Source organism: Mustelus asterias, chromosome 6 (assembly GCF_964213995.1).
Source record: "Mustelus asterias chromosome 6, sMusAst1.hap1.1, whole genome shotgun sequence".
Classification (NCBI taxonomy): Eukaryota; Metazoa; Chordata; class Chondrichthyes; order Carcharhiniformes; family Triakidae; genus Mustelus; species Mustelus asterias.
Window position 1 is genome coordinate 90,994,318 of NC_135806.1, and position 27,075 is coordinate 91,021,392.

Genomic DNA, 27,075 nt, shown 5'->3' on the forward strand with positions numbered 1-27,075 from the left:
CAAATGCCACCCCATCAGCTCGCCACCTTTCGCTTCTCTTTTTTTTCTCTTGTTTGCTAGACGCACGCTAAGATTTAAAGTCACTCTCTGCACAGGGCCAGCCTCCTGTCAATCATTCTCCTGGCTTGGAACAGCAGCTTTGCTTTGCTATTGGTGAACCCAAGGCCATTAGGAGAGCGGCCAAGCAGCCTCCGTGCAGTTATTGGTGGCAGGCGGTGTCAGTCACGGAGCTGTGTGTTGAGTTCTTCCCCGCTGAGTGGATTCACTGAGAGAGAGGAGGAGGAGGAGGAGCAGGGGCGTGTGGTGAAGTGTCTGTCTCCAAATCTCACAGACAGAAACCTTTGCGCTTTACTTATTTCCCAGACTGGGAGGGAAAGCGGACTCCGTCATTCCTATATATAACTAGACACACTGATATTAAAAAAAAATGCGTCTCCCTCGAAAATGTTGGACATTATGCACCATAAGTATCATAGTCATTTTTTTTAAAACAAAGGACATAACAAGATCGGAGCACCAGCAAACGCAAATGGGGTAATGTGCATTCATCTCGTCTTAAATGAAAAAGTGGTGAAAATATTTTAAAAGAGTTTGCCTGCAGATCAATAAATGCAATGTTAGTGTTTAATTTCATTTTGACGAAAGACAATTAGCATTTGTAATCCACAAGTGATATTTTTTGTTCCTACCTTTTAAAGCTACTATGAATGCTTTAGCGAGTTTTTTTTCCCCTTTTTAAATGTACGTTTACAAATTGAGTTAGTTTTGCTGCTTATGGTCTTTGTGGTTCCTCTTTACTGACGACGTGGCTGGCGAACGTTTTTTCTCTGTTGTTCGGAAAGAAAAGTGCTGGGTGGAATGGAAGGAAACCTTTGTGGAAGTGAATGAGTGAGGAAGACAAGTCTGAGCTTCAGGGAACAAAACCAGTCCCCCCACCACCCAGCCAGCCACTATCCGACACAACTGGTGTGGAACGGGGTTTTCAGACACGCTGGGGCGCCAGTAGTTGGCCCTGGGTGAAATGTGATAAACTCTGGATGTTGAGAATGAGCTGTGTTTGACATCCAAGAGCAAAGCTCCCCCACCCCACCACCTCCTCCTCCAAATCAGCCGCGTCTTTTGTGTTGTCTTTCATTGAGTTGCCATCTCTCTCTCTCTTTTTCTCCAGTAGGTGGGCTTGTGCCTGCACCTCAGATGTGGTTAACGCGCCAGTATTTGGTCTGCTACACACACTGAATGGTTGTGATTTGACTGATTGGGGTAGCCGTGAAGTCACATTCAGCCGAGCACTGCAAAAAGACCACAGTCTTTGCAACCCAGCATGTCTCTCTGAACAGACTTTGTGAGGTTGCAGAACTATTAAGCCATTCTCCTGTTCATATCGATTTTTTTGTTTCAACCTCACCGTTTCTTTTATGAAGCTGTCATTGCGAGTTCAATACATTGTACGCTCCCCATAACGGTGCAGTGGGTTGTTATTTCAGATTAGATTGCCATCGACTCTTTCAGTAATTCAGTGTGGGGAAAACAAAATGTTTTTTTTCTCTCTGTTGCGAAAGCTAAGCATGCGGTTTTTTTTTTGCGTGAGAGCGGAAAGTCAGTATTTGTCAGAAAGTCACATATAACCAAGTGTCCGCTGGATGGAGTGAGATGATTGCCAAGCTCTGTCTTATCTCTCTCATCCGCTGGATTATAGGGGGGAGCTGTGGTAAGGCAAGGCGAGCTCTCAACTCAGTCATCCTCGCTATAGCTCACAAGTTAACCTGTGGCCGGATCGCCTGCGCTTCGAGAAGTGTCTATCATGTCACAAAAAAAAGCTGTACGTGACTGGCGGTATGGGTGAAGCAATGGTGTGAAACATCAATGGTCAATTGCACTTGAGTAGTTTATATGAGATGCACATTTTGTGGTTGCCTCGCGTGTCAACTGGGGTTGATAAGCAGTTGAAAGCAACCTCTGCAGTAACTTGATTTTTTTTTTAAAAACCTTAACTGTTTCAGGGATGGAGAAGCCAGCCCAACCAGACTGATGGTCAATGCTTCCAGGAAAGTAAACAGGAAGAGTGTGCTTCCACGCTTCGAGCACACTGTCAAAGGTTGGAAAAACAATGCATCCCTAGTGTTCAAGATCAGGTATAAAGTTTCAATGGATACATTTGAGTCATCTGGTGTTGTACACATTGCAAAGCTGTGTTCACATTGTGTAACCAACATCCTATTGTATTTTAAGTTACCACTTTTAGGCTGCAAAGATTTCGAAAGTTATTTTCAGCAGAGAATCATAGAACCCCGACAGTGCAGAAGGCCATTCAGCCCATCGAGTCTGCACCGACCACAATCCCACCCAGGCCCCATTTCCGTAACCCCACACATTTACCCTGCTAAGCCTAACACTAGGGTCAATTTAGCATTGCCAATCAACCAGACCCGCACATCTTTGGACTGTGGGAGGAAACTGGAGCACCCGGAAGAAACCCACGCAGACACGGGAGAATGTGCAAACTTCACACAGACAGTGACCCGAGGCCGGAATTGAACCCGGGTCCCTGGCTCTGTGAGGTAGCAGTGCTAACCACTGTGCCACCGTGCCGGTGGATGAATAAAACGGGAGGGTTTTTTCAAAATGGAATAGGAAACATTAATATTTTCAGCAATTTTGCCTGGCCCTGCTGTATGTGGAGGCCACATTTTTACACCAAATCATTACCCAGCAAATGTGAGTAAAGGTATCAGCATGATTTTGGAACTCAGTAGATCTACACATTATTTTCTCATTTTTACAGCCAATTTTGCAGTCACAGGTCAGAGTAGATAAAACAAAAATAAGATTATTCAGATTTTTATTATATGTATTGTCATGTTTGCTGTTACAATACTAGTCAGAAGTCTCACAACACCAGGTTAAAGTCCAACAGGTTTATTTGGTAGCACAAGCCACTAGCTTTTGGAACGCTGCCCCTTCATCAGGTGAGTCGGAGTTTTGTTCACAGACAGGGCATATAAAGACACAAACTCAATTTACAAAATAATGGTTGGAATGCGAGTCTTTACAGGTAATCAAGTCTTATAGGTACAGACAATGTGAGTGGAGAGAGGGTTAAGCAGAGGTTAAAGAGATGTGTATTGTCTCCAGCCAGGACAGTTAGTGAGATTTTGCAAGCCCAGGCAAGCGGTGGGGGTTACAGATAGTGTGACATGAACCCAAGATCCCGGTTGAGGCCGTCCTCATGTGTGCGGAACCTGGCTATCAGTCTCTGCTCAGCGACTGCGTTGTCGTGTGTCGTGAAGGCCACCTTGGAGAACGCTTACCCAAAGATCAGAGGCCGAATGCCCGTGACCGCTGAAGTGTTCCCCAACAGGAAGAGAACACTCTTGCCTGCTGATTGTCGAGCGGTGTTCATTCATCCGTTGTCGTAGCGTCTACATGGTCTCCCCAATGTACCATGCCTCGGGACATCCTTTCCTGCAGCGTATCAGGTAGACAATGTTGGCCGAGTTGCAAGTGTATGTGCCGTGTACCTGGTTGATGGTGGTCTCACGTGAGATGATGGCATCTGTGTCGATGATCCGGCACGTCTCGCAGAGGTTGCTGTGGCAGGGTTGTGTGGTGTCGTGGTCACTGTTCTCCTGAAGACTGGGTAGTTTGCTGCGGACAATGGTCTGTTTGAGGTTGTGCAGTTGTTTGAAGGCAAAAAGTGGAGGTGTGGGGATGGCCTTGGCGAGATGTTCGTCTTCATCAATGACATGTTGAAGGCTCCGGAGAAGATGTCGTAGCTTCTCCGCTCCGGGGAAATAGTGGACGACGAAGGGTACTCTGTCCACCGTGTCCCATGTTTGTCTTCTGAGGAGGTTGGTGCGGTTTTTCGCTGTGGCACATCGGAACTGTCGATCGCTGAGTCGAGTGCCATATCCTGTTCTTATGAGGGCATCTTTCAGCGTCTGGAGGTGTCTGTTGTGATCCTCCTCATCTGAGCAGATCCTGTGTATATGGAGGGCTTGTCCGTAGGGGATGGCTTCTTTAACGTGTTTAGGGTGGAAGCTGGAGAAGTGGAGCATCGTGAGGTTACCCGTGGGCTTGCGGTACAGTGAAGTGCTGAGGTGACCGTCCTTGATGGAGATGCGTGTGTCCAAGAATGCAGAGTAGTCCATGGTGAGTCTGATGATGAGATGGAACTTGTTGATGTCATCATATAGTTGTTTCAGTGATTGTTCACCATGAGACATGGTACATTGGGGAGACCACGCAGCCGCTACGACAACGGATGACTGAACACCGCTCAACAATCACCAAGCAAGAGTGTTCTCTTCCTGTTGGGGAACACTTCAGCGGTCACAGGCATTCGGCCTCTGATCTTCGGGTAAGCGTTCTCCAAGGCAGCCTTCACGACACACGACAACGCAGAGTTGCTGAGCAGAGACTGATAGCCAAGTTCCGCACACATGAGGATGGCCTAAACCGGGATCTTGGGTTAATGCCACACTATCTGTAACCCCCACCACTTGCCTGGGCTTGCAAAATCTCACTAACTGTCCTGGCTGGAGACAATACACACCTCTTTAACCTGTGCTTAACCCTCTCTCCACTCACATTGTCTGTACCTTTAAGACTTGATTACCTGTAAAGACTCGCATTCCAACCATTATTTTGTAAATTGAGTTTTTGTCTTTATATGCCCTGCTTGTGAACAGAACTCCCACTCACCTGATGAAGGAGCAGCGCTCCGAAAACCCGTGGCTTGTGCTACCAAATAAACCTGTTGGACTTTAACCTGGTGTTGTGAGACTTCTTACTGTGTTTACCCCAGTCCAACGCCGGCATCTCCACATCACAATACTAGTCACCAGACTTCCTGTGCCCCAAGCCACCTGACATTAGCTGAACATTTTAAATTATCAGCAGTACTCATTTTATGATGTACATAATTTAGTAATATGAGCACTAATGATGGAAATGCTTAATGAACCAAGAGTATTCCTCTGACAATAGTTGGTATTAATAGAGGAAAGACCACAGGGCTGCAATCTCTTACATGCACTGTTGCTGTGAAGAAAGTGTAACAGAAAAAGAAACTAAATCTGAAATGCAGCAGCATCGCATGTGGTCTACTTTATTGTTAGTCAGCTAGCTTGGAAAACTATTCAGAGGGACAATTCAGGGGAAAATACAATAGAGGCGAAAGAAATCTTCAGGAATAAGTTTTATAGTTAAATCCTAATGTTAGTGATTATTCACAGTTACAGCCAGTTTGTATTCACCGAGAATCAAAGTGGACTGAGCTGGATAACAAGGTTTTCAAAAAGACAGAGGAAAAAGAAATATTTAATACACCCCTCAACTCAGTACAGAATAGAAACTATAATAACGGGGGGATCCCCAGACATATCTTGTCATCAAAGGGAGGCTTGCTTTACATATATATTCTATTTATGTAAATATATAGTGACAGACGAGGGAGTGCGTGCGAGAGAGAAGACAATGGATATCTCTCTGGATTGCAAGACAGTAGTTGTGTTAAGAGGCTCAGATTGACTGTGAATAAAGCTGGAGTTACCTGAATACTGAGAGTACGTCACTTATTTGACTGCAGTTAGATATAACTTACTGTTTAAGTGCGTAAAGGAGTGGACTTTATCTTTATAATTTTCTCATTGCATTTCTGTTGCTGTTTGAAGAAACCATGTGACACAACCAATCTGAAGGAATATCGAGCTTTGGCACATGGCCTGCAGGAGTATTGAATTTGTGACATAGAATTTGGAGCCATGTTGAATTTGGGACATGAGATATGCAGTAGTTGCAAATTATATTTTGACAGTGAATTGCCAGAAGTGGCTGCATTGTCTCGACCAGCAGCAAAATCCTAATCCTGGTTACATGTCCATAGGGAAATTGAGAAATAGCACATTAATCACCCATAGGTTTTTTGCAATCGCAGTAGTTGGGATTACAGTCCTCGTGTGTGTTTTTTTTAGTCTAGCATGTTTCATAGCTTTTAATAAGGTAAAACAGGCCCAATTTGGTATTTTACTTTTGTAAAATTTTGTTAGCATTTCTCTTTCTCAATTTTCATGTTTCCTCTCCTGAAGGCAGGGACAAATATGATTCCATTGGTTCTTTTCATAAGTAGCATTTGCAATGCCTGAGTCTAGATAGTGAAAATGGAATTCCTTGTAACAGCGAAGAGAGGTTTTGTGGTGCAGTATAGCATCCCTACCTCTGGGCCTGAATCTCGGTTTCTACTACAGGACACTAAGGTGATGGAATATGCATTCATCTTGTGGCCAAGGAAGTTGATTCTCAGTCTGTAAATCCTTCCAATGCGCCAGATGATGAGATGGGCAGTAAAAGTGGGAGAGTTTCCTTGTCAGCCACACTTCAGAAGGCAGTGGCAAACACTGCAGTGCTTTGCCGAGCATAACAATGGAACAATCCAATAGAAGTCCATGGTTGCCAATGACCTTGTAAGGCATTGTACCTGAAGGAGGAGGCACATGATGTGAATTTTTTATACGGGAATGGAGAGGGAGGGCCATCGCAAGACACACTGGAGAGTGGGATTTCTGATTGAAATTCCCTTTCCCAGACCTGAATTATTCAATTCTAACATTCCTGCTTCTTCCCTGTTTAAGTTCAGCTAATTTAGCACTTACTAGGAACATAATCTGTAGTTTTCCAGGTCTTCCTGGTTGGATACATCCTGAGCAGGGCTTTAACTCATAACCACTACCCATGATTCCTTTTGGAACGTGCAGATGTGTGTTTGTTAAGTAAAGAAAGGGTCAGGCTAGGCTGTAAACTTCTCTTGCTCTTCAGTTCAAGTTGCTGGCCTTCACCAGAATGGTGACACACTACAGGCTGCTGATGAACAAAACTGCCAGATGCAGCTCCCCCATAATGTAAAGATATAACACTTATATATACATTTTGGGTGGCATGGTGACACACTGGTTAGCACTGCTGCCTCACGGCGCCACGGGCCCGGGTTCAATTCCTGTCTTGGGTGACTGTCTGTGTGGAGTCTGCGCATTCTCCACGTGTCTGCGTGGGTTTCCTTTGGGTGCTCTGGTTTCCTCCCACAGTCTGAAAAGCATGCTGGTTAGGTGCATAGGCCATGCTAAGTTCTCTCTCAGTACCCGAACAGATGCTGGAACATGGCGACTAGGGGATTTTCACAGTAACTTCATTGAAGTGTTAATATAAGACTACTTGTGACACAAATAAAAAAATAAACTTTAAAAAAATAATAAAAGCTTCTAAATGTAATGGATTGGTTCAGAAAATATTACTTAAACAAGCACCTTTGGACAATTAAAGCAGTGCCCAGAATAATTGACTTTCTTTGTTAGAGCTGTTCATATTGGCCAAATGCACAAAATATTATAAACCTTTTCTACTTAAACTTACAAGACACTGAAGCTGGAAGTAAATTGATTAACAGAGTCAATCTTTACTTCTTTTCAGCTGAGCAGTTCTGCTAAAAGCAGAAGGTGACTTGGGTCTTTGAAAACGGAACAGCTGTTGCTTCATTTAAATTTCCTTCTTTTGACGAGACAATGGTGAAGGAGTTCCTGTTGCCGAGACTTCCAGCATTAGCAACCAGCTAGAACGTTTTATAAAGCTTTCAGTTGCAATTCAGAAATTATTGCATTTTGTATTAATACAGAATTAGAGGAAGTGGTCGCACTTGCAAACAGGAAAACCTGTAAATAGATGGCAGATACATTGTAAAGTGCTGTCACATACACCAACTATTTAAATCCCCAGGAGTTTGGGGAAGTTTTATTTCCCTTCCAGCTGTGGAATCAGGAATAACTGACTATTTTCAAGATAAATGGGAATCAGTTTTGTTTTTAAAAACTGTGACAAATATGTATAGAATAGACACAATATGCTACCCATTTTATCCTCAAATCTCCCACCTTACAGTCTTGAAGGCACTGAATTTCTGGCATCCACCAATAGCACTCCATGATCTTACGCTGTATATCAGTGTCACATACATATCCAGGTGAAAACTGTTAGCAGATATTTGTGTGTGGGCATTATTACAGTTAACACTGATCTTGTAGATCTTTCCTATCTGGTGGGGTTCAATGGATAGCAAATTGCTGTGGAAATCCAGGGTCCTTTTCCCTCTCTTGAACCAAGGGTTATCGGAACTAACCATAGCTATCCCCACCATTGCCCATGAGATAACTAGGATGACAGACCTATGAGCGAAACTGGGAGGGTGCAATTCATTATCTTAATATGTGGTGCATTGAATCATTGGAAGAATATGGACATTCTCAGTTTATTCACATAAGTCCTGTGATTAATTCCTTCAGAAAATCTTTCTCATAATAAGTGAAATAAAAAAGGCATTTCACTATTCCCCGTGGTGTATCCAGTTTAGTAAATAGTTCCAGCTTCTGATACAAGCATTGTTCAACTTATTGAACATAAAATTCAATGACAAAATGTGTATCATTTTGAAAATTGGCTATCGGATTTTTATGAGAAATTATTACGCCAACCTGTTTACGTTCTGTAGTCATGATGTGGAGATGCCGGCGTTGGACTGGGGTAAACACAGTAAGAAGTTTAACAACACCAGGTTAAAGTCCAACAGGTTTATTTGGTAGCAAAAGTGTGTGGCTTTTGCTACCAAATAAACCTGTTGGACTTTAACCCGGTGTTGTTAAACTTCTTACTACGTTCTGTAGGCCAGTTAATATAAGTGCAAACCAGCAGCCAAGAGAAACAGAACTGGGTTCTTGTTGTAGCCCTGATTCACAACTCATACCACTGAAGTTACTGTGAAAAATCCCCTAGTTGCCACACCCCGGCACATGTTTGAGTACACTGAGGGAGAATTTAGCATGACCAATGCACCTAACCAGCACGTCTTTCAGACTGTGGAAGGAAACCAGATTGTCCGGAGGAAACCCATGTAGACACGGCAAGGATGTGCACTGTGCTTACCCCAGTCCAACGCCGGCATCTCCACATCAAGACTCCACACAGACAGTGAACCAAGCCGGGAATCGAACTTGGGTCCCTGGCACTGTGAGGCAGCAGTGCTAACCACTGTGCCACCCCATTTAGAATTCCATCTGTGCTGAAGGTTATTTCTCTCCAGTGTTAATAATTCCCACTGAAATCTTCAAAATTAAGGAGAAAGTGGAGGCAGAAAATTTCAGAAGCAACAGTAAATATGGTTTATCAGAGTAAGGTGGCACAGTGATTAGCACCGCTGCCTCACAGTGCCAGGGACCCAAGTTCGATTCCCGGCTTGGTTCACTGTCTGTGTGGAGTCTGCACATCCTTCCCGTGACTACATGGGTTTCCTCCGGGTAATCAATTCCTGGATTGGGTTACTGTCTGTGTGGAGTCCGCACGTTCTGATCTCCCCGTGTTTGCGTGGGTTTCCTTCAGGTGTTCCAATTTCCTCCCACAATCTGAAAGACATGCTAGTTATGTGCATTGGCTATGCTAAATTTTCCCTCAGTGTACCCGAACAGACCCGGAATGTGGTGACTGGGGGATTTTCACAGTAACTTCATTGCGGTGTTAATGTAAGCCTACTTGCGACACTGATAAAAAAATACATAATAAATAAAAATATTCTTTCCCATTAAATGGGTAGCAGAGCAACTAATAGAATCTCGGTCTGCTAAGGATACCATTTCTCAGCATTAGCACTGCACTACTACTGATATTAAATTCTGAGAAAACACGATTAGAAAAGATTTGAACTTGCAGTGATTTTTCAAAATCACCTGCTGCTATGGCAGACTAATTCACCTGTGTATGGGATACACTACAGTAATGTGAAACAAAAAAGAGAAAATATTTTTAAAAGAAATAACGTGGCCTTCATAAGTCTAACACAAGAAGGATGCATTAGCTGATAGCGTGATTAGTCATTTCAACCAAGGGACTTAAGAGACAATTAAGGAAAAAGTGGAAATGTTGAACCATGTCCAGCAACAAGAATACATGGAACTTTAATATTGTAGAGATTTTCTGAAATTCCTAAGCAATTTGGGATTCAGGCTCAATCAAAACTAATTCTATGTGCTGAATTATTTGATTTGGATTTATGAATATAGAGTTCATAGAAACCCTACAGTGCAGAAGGAGGCCATTCGGCCCATCAAGTCTGCACCGACCACAATCCCACCCAGGCCCTATCCCTACATATTTTACCCGCTAATCCCTCTAACCTACACATCACAGGACTCTAAGGGGCAATTTTTTAACCTGGCCAATCAACCTAACCCGCACATCTTTGGACTGTGGGAGGAAACCGGAGCACCCGGAGGAAACCCACGCAGACACGAGGAGAATGTGCAAACTCCACACAGACAGTGACCCGAGCCGGGAATCGATGGTACATTATCATCTAAAGAATGTAACATCAGTAGGGTGCATTTTTGTTCTGTGAGGATATGGGTTCCTTCATTGTCTTTCTTGTCTCCTTTTGCTGGCCTAGGCTGGTAACTTGTTCTCAGGTGCTTTTGGAGAAGGGGACAAGAGCAACCTACAGAATGTCCTTTCCCTGAATATGTAAAATTCTTTCATGGGATCTGGGTGTCACTGGCTGGCATTTATTGCCTATCCCTAATTGCCCTTGAAATGAGCGACATGCTCGGCCACTTCAGAGGGTAGTTGAAAGTCAACCACATTGCTACGGGTTTGAAGTTATACATAGGCCAGACCAGGCAAGGATAGCAGATTTCTTTCCCTAAAGGACATTATTGCACCAGATGGGCTTTTATGACATTCAACAATGGTTTCATGGTCACCTTTAAACTTTTAATACCAGATATTTTATTGAATTCAAATTTCACCATCTGTCGTGGTGGGAATTGAACCTGGGTCCCAAGTGTATTCGTCTGGGTCTCTGGATTACTAGTCCAGTGACAATACTCCTGGTCACCATCTCCCCTAAAATATATTTTCATATCTATTTTCCACAATCCCTTTTTTAGGAGCATAGCTGAGATTGGATACACAGAAGATTGGGGAATTAACTCACTTCCCTGTCACAATTATTGCACATTATTTATTTATTTATTTATTTGAATTGCTAATGGGTTGAAAGACGAGCTAAGTGTGTTAGAAATTATTTCCAATATTGTTGTACACAGGATAGATATTGGACCTACTATGCCTGGCCAATGGCATCAGTGGGGAACAAGCCATTTTCATGGTGCAAACCAGATCAGGGGCTCACAAGGATGGTGGGGGAATCTGACCCACCTTCCCATCAAACTGGAAGTGCATGCTAAAAGAGGAGACGGAACACAGAAGTGTCGGTAGCAGACCAGGTCATTATGACATAACAGAAGCATTTAAGCTCCTTCTGACCTTAAAATTTATTGAGACAAATTGTTTATACAGTTTGCAGTTTGGCCTCCATCAATCTTTTTAAGAACATGTGCTGCACCCACCAAAAGCTACACCGTGAATAGGACCCAAATGAAGTAAGACATCTGCCTGTTCGGGCAACAGTGCTCGCCAACGATTTTGTGGCTCTCTATAATTACACTCTGAAAGCTCTGTTTATACAACTGTGTGTCAGAAATGTAGCAGATATCTGTGATATTAACGTTCTGAATGCAGTTTTAAGCTCCAATTTAATTGTTATTCAAAGTATTGTTCGTTTTAACAATGTGTGGCAGATATGACCAGTGATTTAATAATACCACTGACTGAGTTTTTACAAGTTCTATTTATGTACATAGCAAAGTGTTTTCGAAGGAACTTACTATGTTGACAATGTCATTTCAAAATAATACTAAAACATTTGCAAGTGCAAACCTGGGTGGCAAGAAAATCTTCAAATTCAGTAAATGGCTTGTTTAATCAAATATGTTTCATTTTAAAGAAGGAACCATAAACAATGAGTGCTTTTTCAATGATATTTTATACCTTCAGAAAGCATAGTAATAATGTACTCCTGATTTTAGATCTTTAAAGATCAGAAGACGTAGAACAGCTAATTTTCACTCTTTGAATTTCTGTAATGTTTTATCTTTACTGAGACAGAAATACATCCACAATTTTAGTTTAGACATTAAAGCATAAAGCATAGAAGGAAATTATTCAGTCCTTGTTCTTACTTAATTTGAACTTTCTTGGGGACCAAATTTACATGGTCCATGGCCAGAATTCTCTAGCTGTTCCCACCCCACAACCGCCGCTGCCGGGCGAGAACGGAGAATTTGGCACTCAGCCGAATCTCTGTTCACTACAGTGGGAATCCCAGCTCGGGGGTGGGGGTGGAGGGGGGTGGGGGGTGGGGGGTGGGGGGGGGGGAGGGGGCAAGGTTGGAGAATCTGGCCTCATTTGTCTGCTTTCTCCAAATATAATCCCAATTATTGATTCTGTAAAGCAGGCAAATGGCATCATTTATATCATTCATTTAAATAATAAATTTCTTGAATTTTGTATTCAATTAGTAATGACCGTTACCTGCAGTAAAGTATTCTACATTCCAATAGCATGTAGCAGGAACAATTTTTTTTCCGATTTTTACCTTTATGTATCCCAGCTTATTTTAAGATCATGACCCCTCGTCTTCAATTGACCTACCAGGGAAAATAATCTATCTCTGTTTACCTTGTCTGTTTCTTTTGTCATTTTGAAAACCTCTAATCAAATGCCACCCCCACATCTTCCCAGTTCAAATCACTGAAGCTCTGGTTGTCCTATCCACTCCTTATGACTCAGAATTCTCACCTTTGGCTGAATAAATCTGCATTGGATTTTCTCCATGGTTATTTGCTGTAGCAGTGAGGAGCTCAATACTGCACACGGTGTTTCAGGTGTGAACTGACCATGATTTTGTAGTGCCGTTATGACGCTTCTCATGTATTCTCATGAAGATGGTATTTCTGATGCTGTCATTCCCTAATATTCATAAAAATACACCCTAACTTGTAATCCTGTTATCTTAGTCGAGTGAAAGCATATTCTCCAAGTGATTTGTCCTTTTCACTGAGTTTCATTTCTTCTGATGCAGGAAGGATATTCTTCGATTTCTAGACGCCGAGAGAGATATATCAGTAGTGAAAAGCAGCTTGAAGCCAGGGGATATTATTCATTATGTGCTGGACAGGCGCCGGACCCTCAACATCTCTCACAATTTACACAGTCTTCTCCCGGAAGTGTCCCCTATGAAGAACAGGCGATTCAGTACTTGTGCAGTTGTTGGAAATTCTGGGATTCTCCTCGGTAGTGGATGTGGAAAGGAGATTGACAGTCACGAGTTTGTAATAAGGTAGGACCCATTCTCTCAGAGGAAGTTAACACCTTTGCAGTTAACAATTGTTTTCTAAAACACAGATCTTTGACCTTATGCTCGAGCATAATAGAAACATTGGGGCTGACTTGAATTCTTTGCGGGTGGTTGGGTTTTGAATGGGTTAAAATTGATTCATTGTATAAGAGAGACAAACCCTGTAAATAAAAAGTTATCCTGTAATGCAATGTTTTCAATTTTCCCTAGTTTGAATGGAATTATGTAGTGTTTCCTTCGAAAAATCTGAGCCAAAATCAAAACAAAATGATGTCAGATCAAGTGCTTCCTTCTGGGCTACAATTACTGGACTGTTTGGCAATGACACAGGCTATTGCAGGTTTCACAGACCAGGCCACATAATGGTATGAAACGAGTTCACACAGACTATCACCTCCATGTTAAGTTCCTGATTTTAACTGCACCATTATGGGGAGAGACAAGTCTTCAATCTGCTTGGACTTGCATGTTATAAAGTGGAACAGTAAATGTCTAGAAAATACAGTAATCCAGTTGAGAAAAAGAAATCAATGTTTTTAAAAATGTTTATAAAATATAAATGTTGCTTTATAAAATGGTTGATATACTTAGAGCATTGTGCTCCATGGGGCGGCACGGTGGCACAATGGTTAGCACTTCTGCCTCACAGCGCCAGGGACCCAGGTTCGATTCCGGCCTGGGGTGGCTGTGTGGAGTTTGCACACTCTCCCTTTGTTTGCATGGGTTCCTCCGGGGGTCTGGTTTCCTCCCACAGTCCAAAGATGTGCAGCTTAGCTGAATTGGCCATGGTAAATTGCCCCTTAGTGTCCAAAGATGTGTAGGTTGGGTGGATTAGCCATGGTAAATGCATGAGGTTAGGGGGATAGGAGCAGGGGGGTGGGCCTGGCTAAGATACTCTTTGTGGGGGTGGGGGGGAGGGAAAGGTCGGTGCAGATTTGATGGGCCGAATAGCCTTCTTATGAACTGTAGGGATTCTATGGTTTGATTATTACTTTTGAGTAAAGATAAGAACATTGGAACGTGTTCAGCAGGAACAGTAAGGATGATATCTGCTCTTAAGTCTTTGATATTTGAAGAGTAATAAAAGGGAAGCAAAACTGCTTTTGTTGCAAAAGGCTAAGTTGACGCTGTTGAAATTATTATGGGAATCTGCAGGGCCGGTGTAGAAAAATACACCATCTAATCCGGATAATACGAAACAGATGTGTTATTACATATACGTTTAAACAGGAATTAATTAGAACTAAAAGAGTAATTATTTCACACTTGGGGGCAAATTATAACACTTTGTTAATTATAGTGGAAAAATAATTTGAATAAAAAAGTGAAGTTATTCAAGTTGAAACTACTGGTGAAGTATTTAGCTATGCTGAGCTTTGCACCAACTATATGCAGCTCATCAATAATGCATTAAAAACATTAGGAAATGGTAAGTAACCAGCCTATACATTTTCCACTAAGGTGTTAGGTCATTAATGATGAATTTTTGCAGCATTTTGGAGTGAAATTTAATGCAGATCTATGTGGTTAATTTATTTATCAGTGTCACAAGTAGGCTTACATTATCACTGCAATGAAGTTACTGTGAAAATCCCCTAATTGTCACACTCCGGTGCCTGTTCGGGTACACTGAGGAAAAATTTAGCGTGGCCAAAGCAACTAACAAGCACGCCTTTCGGACTGTGGGAGGAAACCGGAGCACCCGGAGGAAACCCACGCAGGCATGGGGAGAACGTGCAGACTCCGCACAGACGGTAAACTAAGCCTGGAATTGAACCCAAGTCCCTGGCGTTGTGAAACAGCAGTGCTAACCACTGTGCTACCATGCCACCCAAGAGGGAGGGGGAGAGAAAACAGGGAACTACAGATCTGTAAGCCTTACATCAATAGTAGGGAAAATGCTAGAATTTGTTATAAAGGATGTGATAAGTCGACACTTAGATAATAATGATCTGATTGGGCATAGTCAATATGAATTTATGAATGGGGAATTATGTTTGAGGAAACTGTTGGAGGTTTTTGAGGATGTCTATAACAAAATTGATAAAGGGGAGTCGATGGACATAGTATATTTGGATATTCAGAGGGTTTTTGATAAAACCCCCCAGGAGGTTAGTTAGCAAAATTAAAGCACGTATAATGGGATCCAATTTAGCAGCATGGATTAAGGATTGGCTAACAAGGAGAAAAAGAGGATAGAAATAAAAAGGTCAATCTCACGTTTTGTGATTACTGGGATATCACAAGGATCAATTCTAGGGCCCCCTGTGGGCGGGGCCTAATCAGCCCAAGAGGCCGACAGCATAGTGCTAAGCAGGTCACTACGCCGATCTGTCAATAGGGAGATCGGTGCATGGATACTGCCCTCCCATCACTGGCCTTCCGATTACCGGCTTCCCCATTTGCTTCCATGGCCCCCCTCTCCTGATCACCGGCTCCCTGACATCTCCCCCCCCCTCCCCCGCATCGTCAGCCTCCTTGAACCACCTCCCCCACCCCCGAGCCAACCCCAATCGCCAGCCCCCCCAATGGCCAGCCCGATCCCGCTCCCCATGGCCAACCTCAATCACCCCCTTCCCATGGCCAGCCCGATCCCCCCTTCCCATAGCCAGTCCCGATTGCCCTCCTCCCTCCCAACCCAACCCATCCCTAATGTAGAGTGCGCAGCCGGTTCCCCCCACCACCACCATGGATCGGCCCCACCCCCACTAGGCCCTGCCCCTCTCAGGTGGTGTCAGTGGGCAGTGCCAAGTGTGATCACTCTGCATCTGACCTCACGGGCTGGTCTCAATGGCCTCTGACCCCACTAGTGAGGTGATCATGCCTGGTCCCTGTTGATGGGGGCTAACCTTAATCCCCACTAGTGGGAGCCTTTCCCAGTGGTGGGGGAGACACTAGCAAGCCCGGACAACACCATCCTGGGTTTGCTAATGATGTGGGAATTCAGATTTCCATATTGTAATCTGCCTTGCGCTGATTTCCAGTGTGAGGCTGATTACGTTGAATAAAAGGGCCTGGGAAAGTCACAATCGGCTGGAGGGCAGATCGCGACTCTTGCAACAGGCCCTCTGCTGACTCGAGCAGTGCAGCAGGCCAGGAAAATCACACCCAATATTTCCAAAATCAGCGATGACACAAAGCTAACTGGGAATGTTACCCAGGCCCACACCCCACGCCCTATCCCCGTAACCCCACACATTTACCATGGCTAATCTACTGAGGGGCAATTTAGCATGGCCAATCCACCTAACTTGCATATCTTTGGACTGTGGGAGGAAACAAGAGCACCCGGAGGAAACCCACGCAGATAGTCACCCAAGGCCGGAATCGAATCTGGATCCCTGGCACTGTGAAAGGCAGCAGTGTTAACCACTGTGCCAAACATGCATTGCAGTAAGCAATTAGGAAGGATTTATTGCAAGAGGATTTGAGTACAGGAGTCGCAAAGTCTTGTTTCAGTTGTATAGAAGCTTGGTAGCCCACAGTGCTGTGTGCGGTTTGGTCCCCTTACCTCAGAAAGGATATTATTGACATGGAGCATTCTTGCAGCGGAGATTCACCAGACTTGTTGCAGGATGGCGGGACTGTTCTCTGAAGAGAGATTAAGGAAACTGGGCCTGTGTTCTCTGGTGTTTCAATAAACGAGAGGTGATCTTAGAATCATAGAATCCCTACAGTGCAGAAAGAGGCCATTTGGCCCATCGGGTCTGCACCAACCACAATCCTACCCAAGCCCGATTCCCGTAATCCCACACATTTACCCTGCTAATCCCCTGACACTAGGGTCAATTTAGCATCAACCTAACCCACACATCCTTGAATTGTGAGAGGAAACAGGAGCACCTGGAGGAAACCCACACAGACACGGGGAGACCATGCAAACTCCACACAGACAGTGACCTGAGGCCGTTTCTTATTGAAACTTACAAAATACTTAAAGTGATAGACAGGGTAGATGCAGATAAGATGTTTCCCCCAGTTGAGGAGTCTAGAACCAGGGAACATAATTTCAAAATAAGGTGGAAACCATTTAGGACTGAGATGAAGAAACATTTTTTTACTCAGAGGGTTGTGAATCTTCCACAGCCCTTGGGGGCTGTGGAAGCTCAGTCATTGGGGCGAATTTCCAATTCCGCCCGCCACGGGAATCATAGCAGGCGAGGGGCGCACCATGGAAAGGTCCGTTGACCTCGGGCGGGATTTTCCAGCTTTGGGGCAAGCACGGCCAGAAAATCACACCCATAGGGTATGTTTAAAGTAGAGATTGACAGATTTTAAAATACCAATGTTGGTATGTGGGTATGTGGGAAAAAGACATTGAGGTAGATGCTCAACCATGATTGTATTGAATGGCAGAGTAGACTTGATGGGTTGAATGGCCTACTGCTGTTCCTATGAAATGATTCATTTTAATAGGATGAATGAACAGAGGCAAAATAAGGCAAGGGTGCAATTCTAAAGTGGGTGCAGGAGCAGATGGGAATGAACACAGATCACTGAAAGCGGCAGGGCAGATAGAGAATGGAGTTAATAAAGCATTTGGGATCCTGGGCTTTGGGAAGTGCGACATAGGGTACAAAGACAAGGGAGTTATAATCAACCTGTATAACATACTGCTTCAGTCTCAACTGGCATATTGGCCGGAATTCTCCAACCTCGCCCGCGGCTGGGATTACCCAGTCCTGCTGTTGTGAACGAAGATGTGACCTGAGTGCCAAATTCTCCATTCTCACTGGCAGCAGTAGTGGGGCGTGTGAAACTGGAGAATTCCGGCCATTGTATCCAGTTCTGGACACCCACTTCAGGAAGGACGTGGAGACATTTGAGACAGAGTGCAGAAATGATTTATGAGAATGGTTCCCAGGATCAGGAACTTAAATTAGGTGGATAGGTTGGAGAAGTTGGTGCTGTTCTCCTGGGAGAATGGAAGGTTGAAAGGAGATTTGATGGAGAGGGATAGGGCCGTACGGCAGGGCAAGGTTTACAATTGGGGGAGAGGTAATTATGATGCGATTAGGCAAGAATTAGGGGGCATAAGTTGGGAACAGAAACTGTCAGAGAAAGGAACTAATGAAAAATGGAACTTTTTCAAGGAACAAATACTGGATGTCCTTGATAGGTATGTCCCTGTCAGGCAGGGAGGAAATGGCCGAGTGAGGGAACCATGGTTCACGAAAGAGGTGGAATGTCTTGTGAAAAGGAAGAGGGAAGCTTATGTAGGGATGAGGAAACAAGGTTCAGATGGCTCGATTGAGGGTTACAAGTTAGCAAGGAATGAGCTGAAAAAGGGGCTTAGGAGAGCTAGGAGGGGACATGAGAAGTCCTTGGCGGGTCGGATCAAGGAAAACCCCAAGGCTTTTTACTCTTATGTGAGGAATAAAAGAATGACCAGGGTGAGGTTAGGGCCGGTCAAGGACAGTAGTGGGAACTTGTGTATGGAGTCAGTAGAGATAGGCGAGGTGATGAATGAATACTTTTCTTCAGTGTTCACCAAGGATAGGGGCCATGTTTTTGAGGAAGAGAAGGTGTTACAGGCTAATAGGCTGGAGGAAATAGATGTTTGGAGGGAGGATGTCCTGGCAGTTTTGAATAAACTGAAGGTCGATAAGTCCCCTGGGCCTGATGAAATGTATCCGAGGATTCTTTGGGAGGCAAGGGATGAGATTGCAGAGCCTTTGGCTTTGATCTTTGGGTCCTCGCTGTCCACAGGGATGGTGCCAGAGAACTGGAGAATGGCGAATGTTGTTCCTCTGTTTAAGAAAGGGAATAGAAATGACCCTGGTAATTATAGACCGGTTAGTCTTACTTCGGTGGTTGGTAAATTGATGGAAAAGGTCCTTCGAGATGGGATTTACGACCATTTAGAAAGATGCGGATTAATCCGGGATAGTCAGCACGGATTCGTGAAGGGCAAGTCGTGCCTCACAAATTTGATAGAATTTTTTGAGGAGGTAACTAAGTGTGTTGATGAAGGTAGGGCAGTTGATGTCATATACATGGATTTTAGTAAAGCGTTTGATAAGGTCCCCCATGGTCGGCTTATGATGAAAGTGAGGAGGTGTGGGATAGAGGGAAAGTTGGCCGATTGGATAGGTAACTGGCTGTCTGATCGAAGACAGAGGGTGGTGGTCGATGGAAAATTTTCGGATTGGAGGCAGGTTGCTAGTGGAGTGCCGCAGGGATCAGTGCTTGGTCCTCTGCTCTTTGTGATTTTTATTAATGAGTTAGAGGAGGGGGCTGAAGGGTGGATCAGTAAATTTGCTGATGACACCAAGATTGGTGGAGTAGTGGATGAGGTGGAGGGCTGTTGTAGGCTGCAAAGAGACATAGATAGGATGCAAAGCTGGGCTGAAAAATGGCAAATGGAGTTTAACCCTGATAAATGTGAGGTGATTCATTTTGGTAGGACTAATTTAAATGTGGATTACAGGGTCAAAGGTAGGGTTCTGAAGACTGTGGAGGAACAGAGAGATCTTGGGGTTCATATCCACAGATCTCTAAAGGTTGCCACTCAAGTGGATAGAGCTGTGAAGAAGGCCTATAATGTGTTAGCTTTTATTAACAGGGGGTTGGAGTTTAAGAGCCGTGGGGTTATGCTGCAACTTTACAGGACCTTGGTAAGACCACATTTGGAATATTGTGTGCAGTTCTGGTCACCTCACTATAAGAAGGATGTGGAAGCGCTGGAAAGAGTGCAGAGGAGATTTACCAGGATGCTGCCTGGTTTGGAGGGTAGGTCTTATGAGGAAAGGTTGAGGGAGCTCGGGCTGTTCTCTCTGGAGCGGAGGAGGCTGAGGGGAGACTTAATAGAGGTTTATAAAATGATGAAGGGGATAGATAGAGTGAACGTTCAAATACTATTTCCTCGGGTGGATGGAGCTATTACAAGGGGGCATAACTATAGGGTTCGTGGTGGGAGATACAGGAAGGATATCAGAGGTAGGTTCTTTACGCAGAGAGTGGTTGGGGTGTGGAATGGACTGCCTGCTGTGATAGTTGAGTCAGACACTTTAGGAACATTTAAGCGGTTATTGGATAGGCACATGGAGCACACCAGGATGATAGGGAGTGGGATAGCTTGATCTTGGTTTCAGATAAAGCTCGGCACAACATCGTGGGCCGAAGGGCCTGTCCTGTGCTGTACTGTTCTATGTTCTATGGAAGTGTTCAAAATCACGAGGAATCTAAACAGAATAAGTGGGAAAAAAAACTGTTCCCTTTGGAGGAATGGTTGAGAACCAGAGGACACCAATTTAAGGTGATTGGCAAAAGAAGCAACAGTGACATGAGGAAAATCATTTTTACACAGTGAGTGGCTAAGATCTGGAATGCACTGCCTGAGAGTCTGGTGGAGGCAGATCCAATCATGGCTTTCCAAAGAGAATTGGACAATTATCTGAATGAAATAATTTGCTGGAGTATGGGGCAAAGGCTGGCAAAGGCTGAGTTGCTCTTGCAGAGGACTGGCACAGATGGGTTGAATGACTTCCTGCTGTGCTGTACCCATTCTATGATTCTGTGATTTCACAACTGCATCGTCAAACTGCAAAGCGAGTATTGTACAAAAGCAAAATACTGTGAATGCTGGAAACCTGAAATAGAATAGAAAATGCTGGAAATACTCAGCAGGTCTGGCAGCATCCGTGCAGAGGAAACAGTTAATAATTCATGTCTGTGATCCTTCTTCAGAACTGGGAAAAAGCTAAAGTGTATTTATTAATTACAAGGCTTACATTGACATCTGAATGAAGTTACTGTGAAATTCCCCTAGTTGCCACATTCTGGCGCCTGTTCGGGTCAATGCACCCTAACCAGCACATCTTTCAGACTGTGGGAGGAAACGGCAGCACCCGGAGGAAACCCACACATACACAGAGAGAACGTGCAAACTCCACACAGACAGTGATCCAAGCCGGGAATCAAACCTGGGTCCCTGACGCTGTGAGGCAGCAGTGCTAACCACTATGCCACCATGCCACGGAAAAGCTAGAAATATGACAGGCTTTGAGCAAATGAAAGGCAGAAGAACAAAAGGAGTGTTTTACTTTGGCTCAAACATGATATTTGTGATCTTAATGATCGGGGAAACTTAGAAGTTTAACCACGGGCAGAAGCTAGGCAAAGCTCATAGATCCATTCAGTTAAATGCTAAAAAGGGAGGCTTTGGATACTGAATCAATGAAACTGTTGGACTTTTCTAATATTCTGATGCTTGCTCTGTTAAACAAAACTGTGGTGCATCCTCAGAGAAAGAGAGGAAAAGCAAAACAAATTTTTAAAAAACTTGATTGACTTAGTTAGCAAACCAAGTCAACATCGCCAGTAAAATTGATAATTGAAGCTCTGATTAAGTCCTGATTTGGGAGTTAATGTTGACCCAATATCATCTTTCATATTGTAAAATAATTGTCAGGATTCTCTGGCTTCCCCGTGACGTTTTACCAGGCAGTAGGAGGCGGTGTGCCGTTGGCTGGTGGCGGGATCTTCTGGACCCTCCGCTTTCAATGGGAATTCCCATTGATTCCACGCCACGCCGCCGGGAAACACAGAGCGGGAGTGCACCCTCACCGGGGATCTGAAGAGCCGGAATATCGCACCCATAACACATGCTCAATCTCCCAGCTGGACACAAAGCTGCTGTTGCATTTCAACTGAGAAACCACATTTTTTCTCAAATGTTTTTAATGTAAAGGCACAATCGGTGGTTTCTATGACAGACAGCTGAATCTCGGTTACATGAATGCAGAAAATATACAGCATGTAAATGTCGCTGCTACACCAGGTTCCTGTTACTTAGTTGTTGACAGTTTAAAAATGGCTCATTCTTTAACCTTCACATCATGTATCATACACATAATTGTTGGAAACTTAATCCAGGTGCAGTGAAGTTAAAAGCAAAAGCAGTTCGCTGGCAGGATGATAACAAATAATCATTTAAAAAAATAATCTGTCATGTTTCTTCCAAACTGAAACTATGCCAAGGGGGAAGTTTCACTCACCCACAATGGTTGAGTCGCTCATGAGCAAAGAGGAAACGTTACTTCCAGTTCCCACCCGTGAGGTTGGCAGCAGAGTGCTGAGCATTGCGCATGCATCGATCACTGTGCTGACAGATTGGCACATGCGCAGTGTCCCCCTATTGTCAATCTTCCGACCGCTGGCCTTCCCCCGATGGTAAGCCCTGATAGCCCTCACTCCCTCCCTCCCCCGCTGACCCTTTTGTAGAGTGGTTCCCCCCTCCACTAATCGACCCCCCAGTAGGCCCTGCCCTCTCTGGCCCCTCCCCACTGGCACTGCCCAATGCCTGGTGAGCAGTGCCAAGGTGCCCAGTGGGCATTGCCAGTTTTCCCCTGGGGCAGTGTCAAGGTGCCAGGCTGGCAATGCCCAGGGGGCACCTGTCCCCTTACCCCGACCGCCCAGCGGGGCCTCTTTTCACTTCAGAGGGTTTGGGCTGCCAGCTCCTCATTAGTGGGGAGATTTGTAAATGTCGCTGGATGGAACCACTCTTGGTGGGGGGAGTGGGTGCCCTTTGGCATGTGTAGCGGGCCTGGAGAATTCTGTCCCAGGCCCACTAATGATATGGAAATATCAATTTCCATTACATTTCCATATGATAATCAGCTCCATGTCACTGATGATGCCAAAAAACCTGCCTTGGGAGACATGCAGAGGCTGTGGTGCCCAGCTTGAATCCCGCAGACCAGCCGCTGTTGGTTTCTCCCTACTACAGCGGGCTGGGAGAATCACCCCCGTGGCAAGCACTTAGATTCCTCAAAGTTGCAAAAGACAACCATTGAAATCTTGCTCCTGTTCACACCACTGGGATCTTATGGTCCCACCAACAACATACCCCAGTGTGGATTTCCCGGTGGCAAGGGGTGCTTTCAATGGGAAACCCCGTTGACAATGGCAGGCCCATAAGATGCTGTCGCCAGCAAGCATGCACCACCTCCCACCACAGTGTAACATGCCGCGGACTGGGAGAAAAATCCTGCACAATGTTATTCTGTTTCTCCAAGAATGTTGTCGAAATTCTCTTTCAGATTGTTGAAGAAGAAGGAAATGAAGCTTAGTTGCTTCAGGTAACATATTCACAATGTAAGACTTAGCAATCAGCGGTTTCTGGCTTTTCCAATCATAAACCATAGTCACCTCAGTCAACATGACAGTCCGCAGACACTTCTGTGCCTGACATGAGTTTTTGAGGCTGGGGGAACCTCATGAGTGCCATCCCCCCAACCCCATGTGTTTCTTGAGTGTTGTTTCAGTTGCATCCATTCAGGCAAGCGGAGTATATTCAGTCACATTCCTGACTTGTGCCATGTAGGTATTGGAAAAGCTTTTGCACGTTAGAAAGTGAGTTGCTCTCCACGGAATTCTCAGCCTCTTGTATTTAGGTGATTGGTATAGTTGAGTTTATTGTCGTTGGTACTGATACCAAGGAATTTGTTAAGGGTAATTCTATAGTTATGGGCATGGGAGGGGTGTAATTTAAACAGCAGTCGTTTATCTTCTCACCACCCTGTCTATAAAAAGAAAGGTGTTTTGATTTGTTCTCATCTTTTTTTTGGTGCAATCCAATTTTCACAGCAGACTTGAGATGGGATGAACTCAAAAGGTTAGTTTATTTGTACGCACACAATGTGAAAGGAGAGTCACAATGTTGCCTCAACCAATAATGAGAGGGATAGAGAAAAGAAAGATTGACAGTGCAGAGACTACAGAGAAAATAAATATTGTTTCACATGGCTTCCAGGGTCCAGAGCCAAAGTCCAATGAGGTATTCCTATATGGAGGTCAACGGGCTGAAAAATATTCCTAGCTAACTAATTTTTCTGATGGTGTTGACTTCACATGATGAAATAGACACATAGCGATTAATCATTCCAGTGCGCAGTCGTTCAGAATTTCCAGCAGAAGCAGTGTAGATGGGGCCAGGTATTCAACCAGGGCAGAGCTCCTTTTCTCTGAGGCTTCCAGTTAGATGGTAAACAATAAACTGAACCTTTCGGTTCAGCAAGGCAATATTACTGGTTCCACAAGCCCATGTCACATGACACCCACCCACATGACACCCACATGACACTGTCTTTGACAGGATGTGTATCACTTGTCTAGGTCCCCAGGATTGCTAAATGTCTCATTAAGAATTGAAAGAAAGGTTGTGGGGCCCTTTGAATTAGTTGATGAGCAAACTCCTATTGGCCAACCTGGGTTTTGAAATACAGAAGGCCTTTATATGGCTGTCTTTGAATTTGCCCAGTACATGCCAGAGGAGGTCATTAGTGGCTCTTCTGAAATAACGAGCTATTTGATTTCTGAAACTTCAAAGTGGCTTGTTTTGTTCCAAGACAGACATCATTTCAGCCATTTTAAGGATCTTTGTTCAATTTTTAAAATTTTAGGTATGGCCATGAGGAAATCTCTTTATTTTTTTAAATATACAGAGTCTTAAGCCCCGCACACTATTGGATGTCAAGAGGTGATGATTACATTTTCCTTTGTTGGGGATGGTCATTGCTTGCCACTTGCACAGTGTGAATGCTTCTTGACACTTTACAGTTCAAATCTGAACAATGTCCAGATCTTGCTGCATGTGAGCACAGACTGCTTCATTATCTGAGGAAGTGCAAATGAAGCTGAATGCAGCAATCATCAGTGAACAGGTCCCCCTGCCTCCTACCACTGACCATATCATAGAGGAGAGAACATTGATGAAGCTAATTGGGCCTAGGATGTCGTCTTCAGCTTTTGCAGTTGTGCTGGGCGCCACCATCATTGCAGACAAGACGGTCATGGAGCCATCTCTTTTTGTTAGTTTCTGAATTGTCCACCAGTATTTGTGATTGGATGTGACAAAACTAGAAAGCTTCTATCTGATCCATTGGATGTGGCATCAATTAGCTCTGTCTAGAATATGCTGCTGCTGCTTAACAAATGCTTAACACTTATATTTTCTGTGTTGTGGCTTCATCAAGTTGGCACAATGTTTACAAAAAAGCCTTTTGCTGCTCCTGGTGTGGTCTCCTACATGCCTCATTGAACCAGTTTTGCTTACCTTGCTTGAGAATAGAAACATGGAAAAACTTACAGCACAAAAGGAGATCATTTGGCCCATCATGTGCATGTCAGATGAGGAAGAGATATTAAGCTTCATCCCAGCAATCAGCACTTGGCCCATAGCCCTGCAAGCACTTCAAATACATAGCCAACCACTTTTTAGATACAGTGAGTGCTTCTGCCTCCACCACCCCTTCAGGCAGTGAGTTCCCATCCCCCACATTCTGCGGGCTGAAAAAATTACTCCTCAACTCCCTTCTAATCTGTCTGCCAAAACCTTTAAATCTCTGCCCCTGACAGTTGTCCTCTCTGCCCTGGAAAAGGTTCTTCCTACACAATCTAGGTCCCTCAAAATTTTGTCACCTCAATTAAATTTCCCCTTACCTTCCTCCATTCCAAAGAAGACAATGTTAGTTCATCCAAACTTCCCTCATTGCTAAAGTTCTCCAGTCCAGGCAACATCCTTTTAAATCTCCTCTCTGTCTGGTGCAGTCCATTATTACATTCATAGAATGTGGGTGTCGCTGGCAGGGCCAGCATTTGTTGCATCCCTACTTGCCCTTGAACTTAGTGGCTTATTAAACCATTTCAGAGGGAAGTTAAGAGCCAAACACATTGCTGTGCATCTGGTGTCACATATAGGAAGAAGGACATTAGTGAACCAGATGGGTTTTTACTGCAACCTATAATAGTTTTATGGTCACAAACACTGAGACTAGCTTTTAATTCCAGAAAAATTAACTGAATTCAAATTCCACCTGTTGCTGTGGTGGGACTTGAACCCATGTCCCTAAAGCATTAGCCAGAGCCTTCAGATCACTAGTTCAGTGACATTCCTACTACTACTCTGCCATCTCTCCATCAAGCAATTGAAAATGCTGACTGTGCACAATACTCCAGCTGTGGTCTAAGTGGTGCTCTGTAGTTAAAGATAAAAATACTTTCATTTATATAGCGCCTTTCACAACACTGTATGTCCCAGAGAGCTTTGTGGTCGAGCCAAGTGTTTTGAAGTGTAGTAAGTTGTAATGTAGGAAGCATCTGGATGGATACATGAATCGGGAGGGAATAGAGGGATACGGACTGAGTAAGGGCAGAAGGTTTTTTGTTTTAGTTAGTCAGGGCATCATGATTGGCGCAGGCTTGGAGGGCCGAAGAGCCTGTTCCTGTGATGTACGTTTCTTTGTTCTTTGTTAACACAGAAGCAAATTTGTCCCCAGTAAGCGCTCACAAGAATCAGTGCAATAATGACCAGATAATTGTTTTTTTATGATGTTGATTGAGGGATAAATATTGGTCAGGACACCATGAAACTCCTTACCTGGAGCTATGAAATCCTTTAAAGAGACAGATGGGGCTTTGCTTTAATGTCTCATCCAAAGCTTGGCACCTTCAACAATGCAGCACTCCCTTAGTACTGCAGTGGAGTGTCAGCCTGGACTTTTGTGCTCAATGTTTTCCTGGAGTGGGGCTTAAACCCACGACCTTCTGATTCAAAGGCAAGAGTGCGGCAAACTGAGACACAGCTGACACTTAACTGACGAAAGAAGGAGGGTAATTCAGCAGGCATGATTTATTTCACTCATCAGAAGCCATTTAGTGAGTCTCCAAGAACAAGCAGAATCATGCATCATTCTTATCAAATAAAAGATGGAATTTGTAGTGATGCTATTCTCTTAAGACCTACGTGCCATGAATCAGCATGTAGTTGAAGTGACCTCCACGAC

The 27,075-nt window shown here is 44.2% G+C and overlaps 1 protein-coding gene across 1 annotated transcript in view; it reads left to right on the plus strand.

Annotated features, from left to right (window-relative positions):
* The first annotated feature begins 264 nt into the window (after positions 1 to 264).
* The window catches only part of st8sia4 (ST8 alpha-N-acetyl-neuraminide alpha-2,8-sialyltransferase 4), a 68,135-nt gene continuing 41,324 nt past the window's right edge, over positions 265 to 27,075 (plus strand). Inside the window, exons 1-3 of the mRNA XM_078214723.1 lie at positions 265 to 534; positions 2,001 to 2,132; positions 13,013 to 13,270. Coding sequence (XP_078070849.1) covers positions 428 to 534; positions 2,001 to 2,132; positions 13,013 to 13,270 — 497 coding nt within the window. The 5' untranslated portion in view covers positions 265 to 427. The remainder of the gene's footprint in view (positions 535 to 2,000; positions 2,133 to 13,012; positions 13,271 to 27,075) is intronic.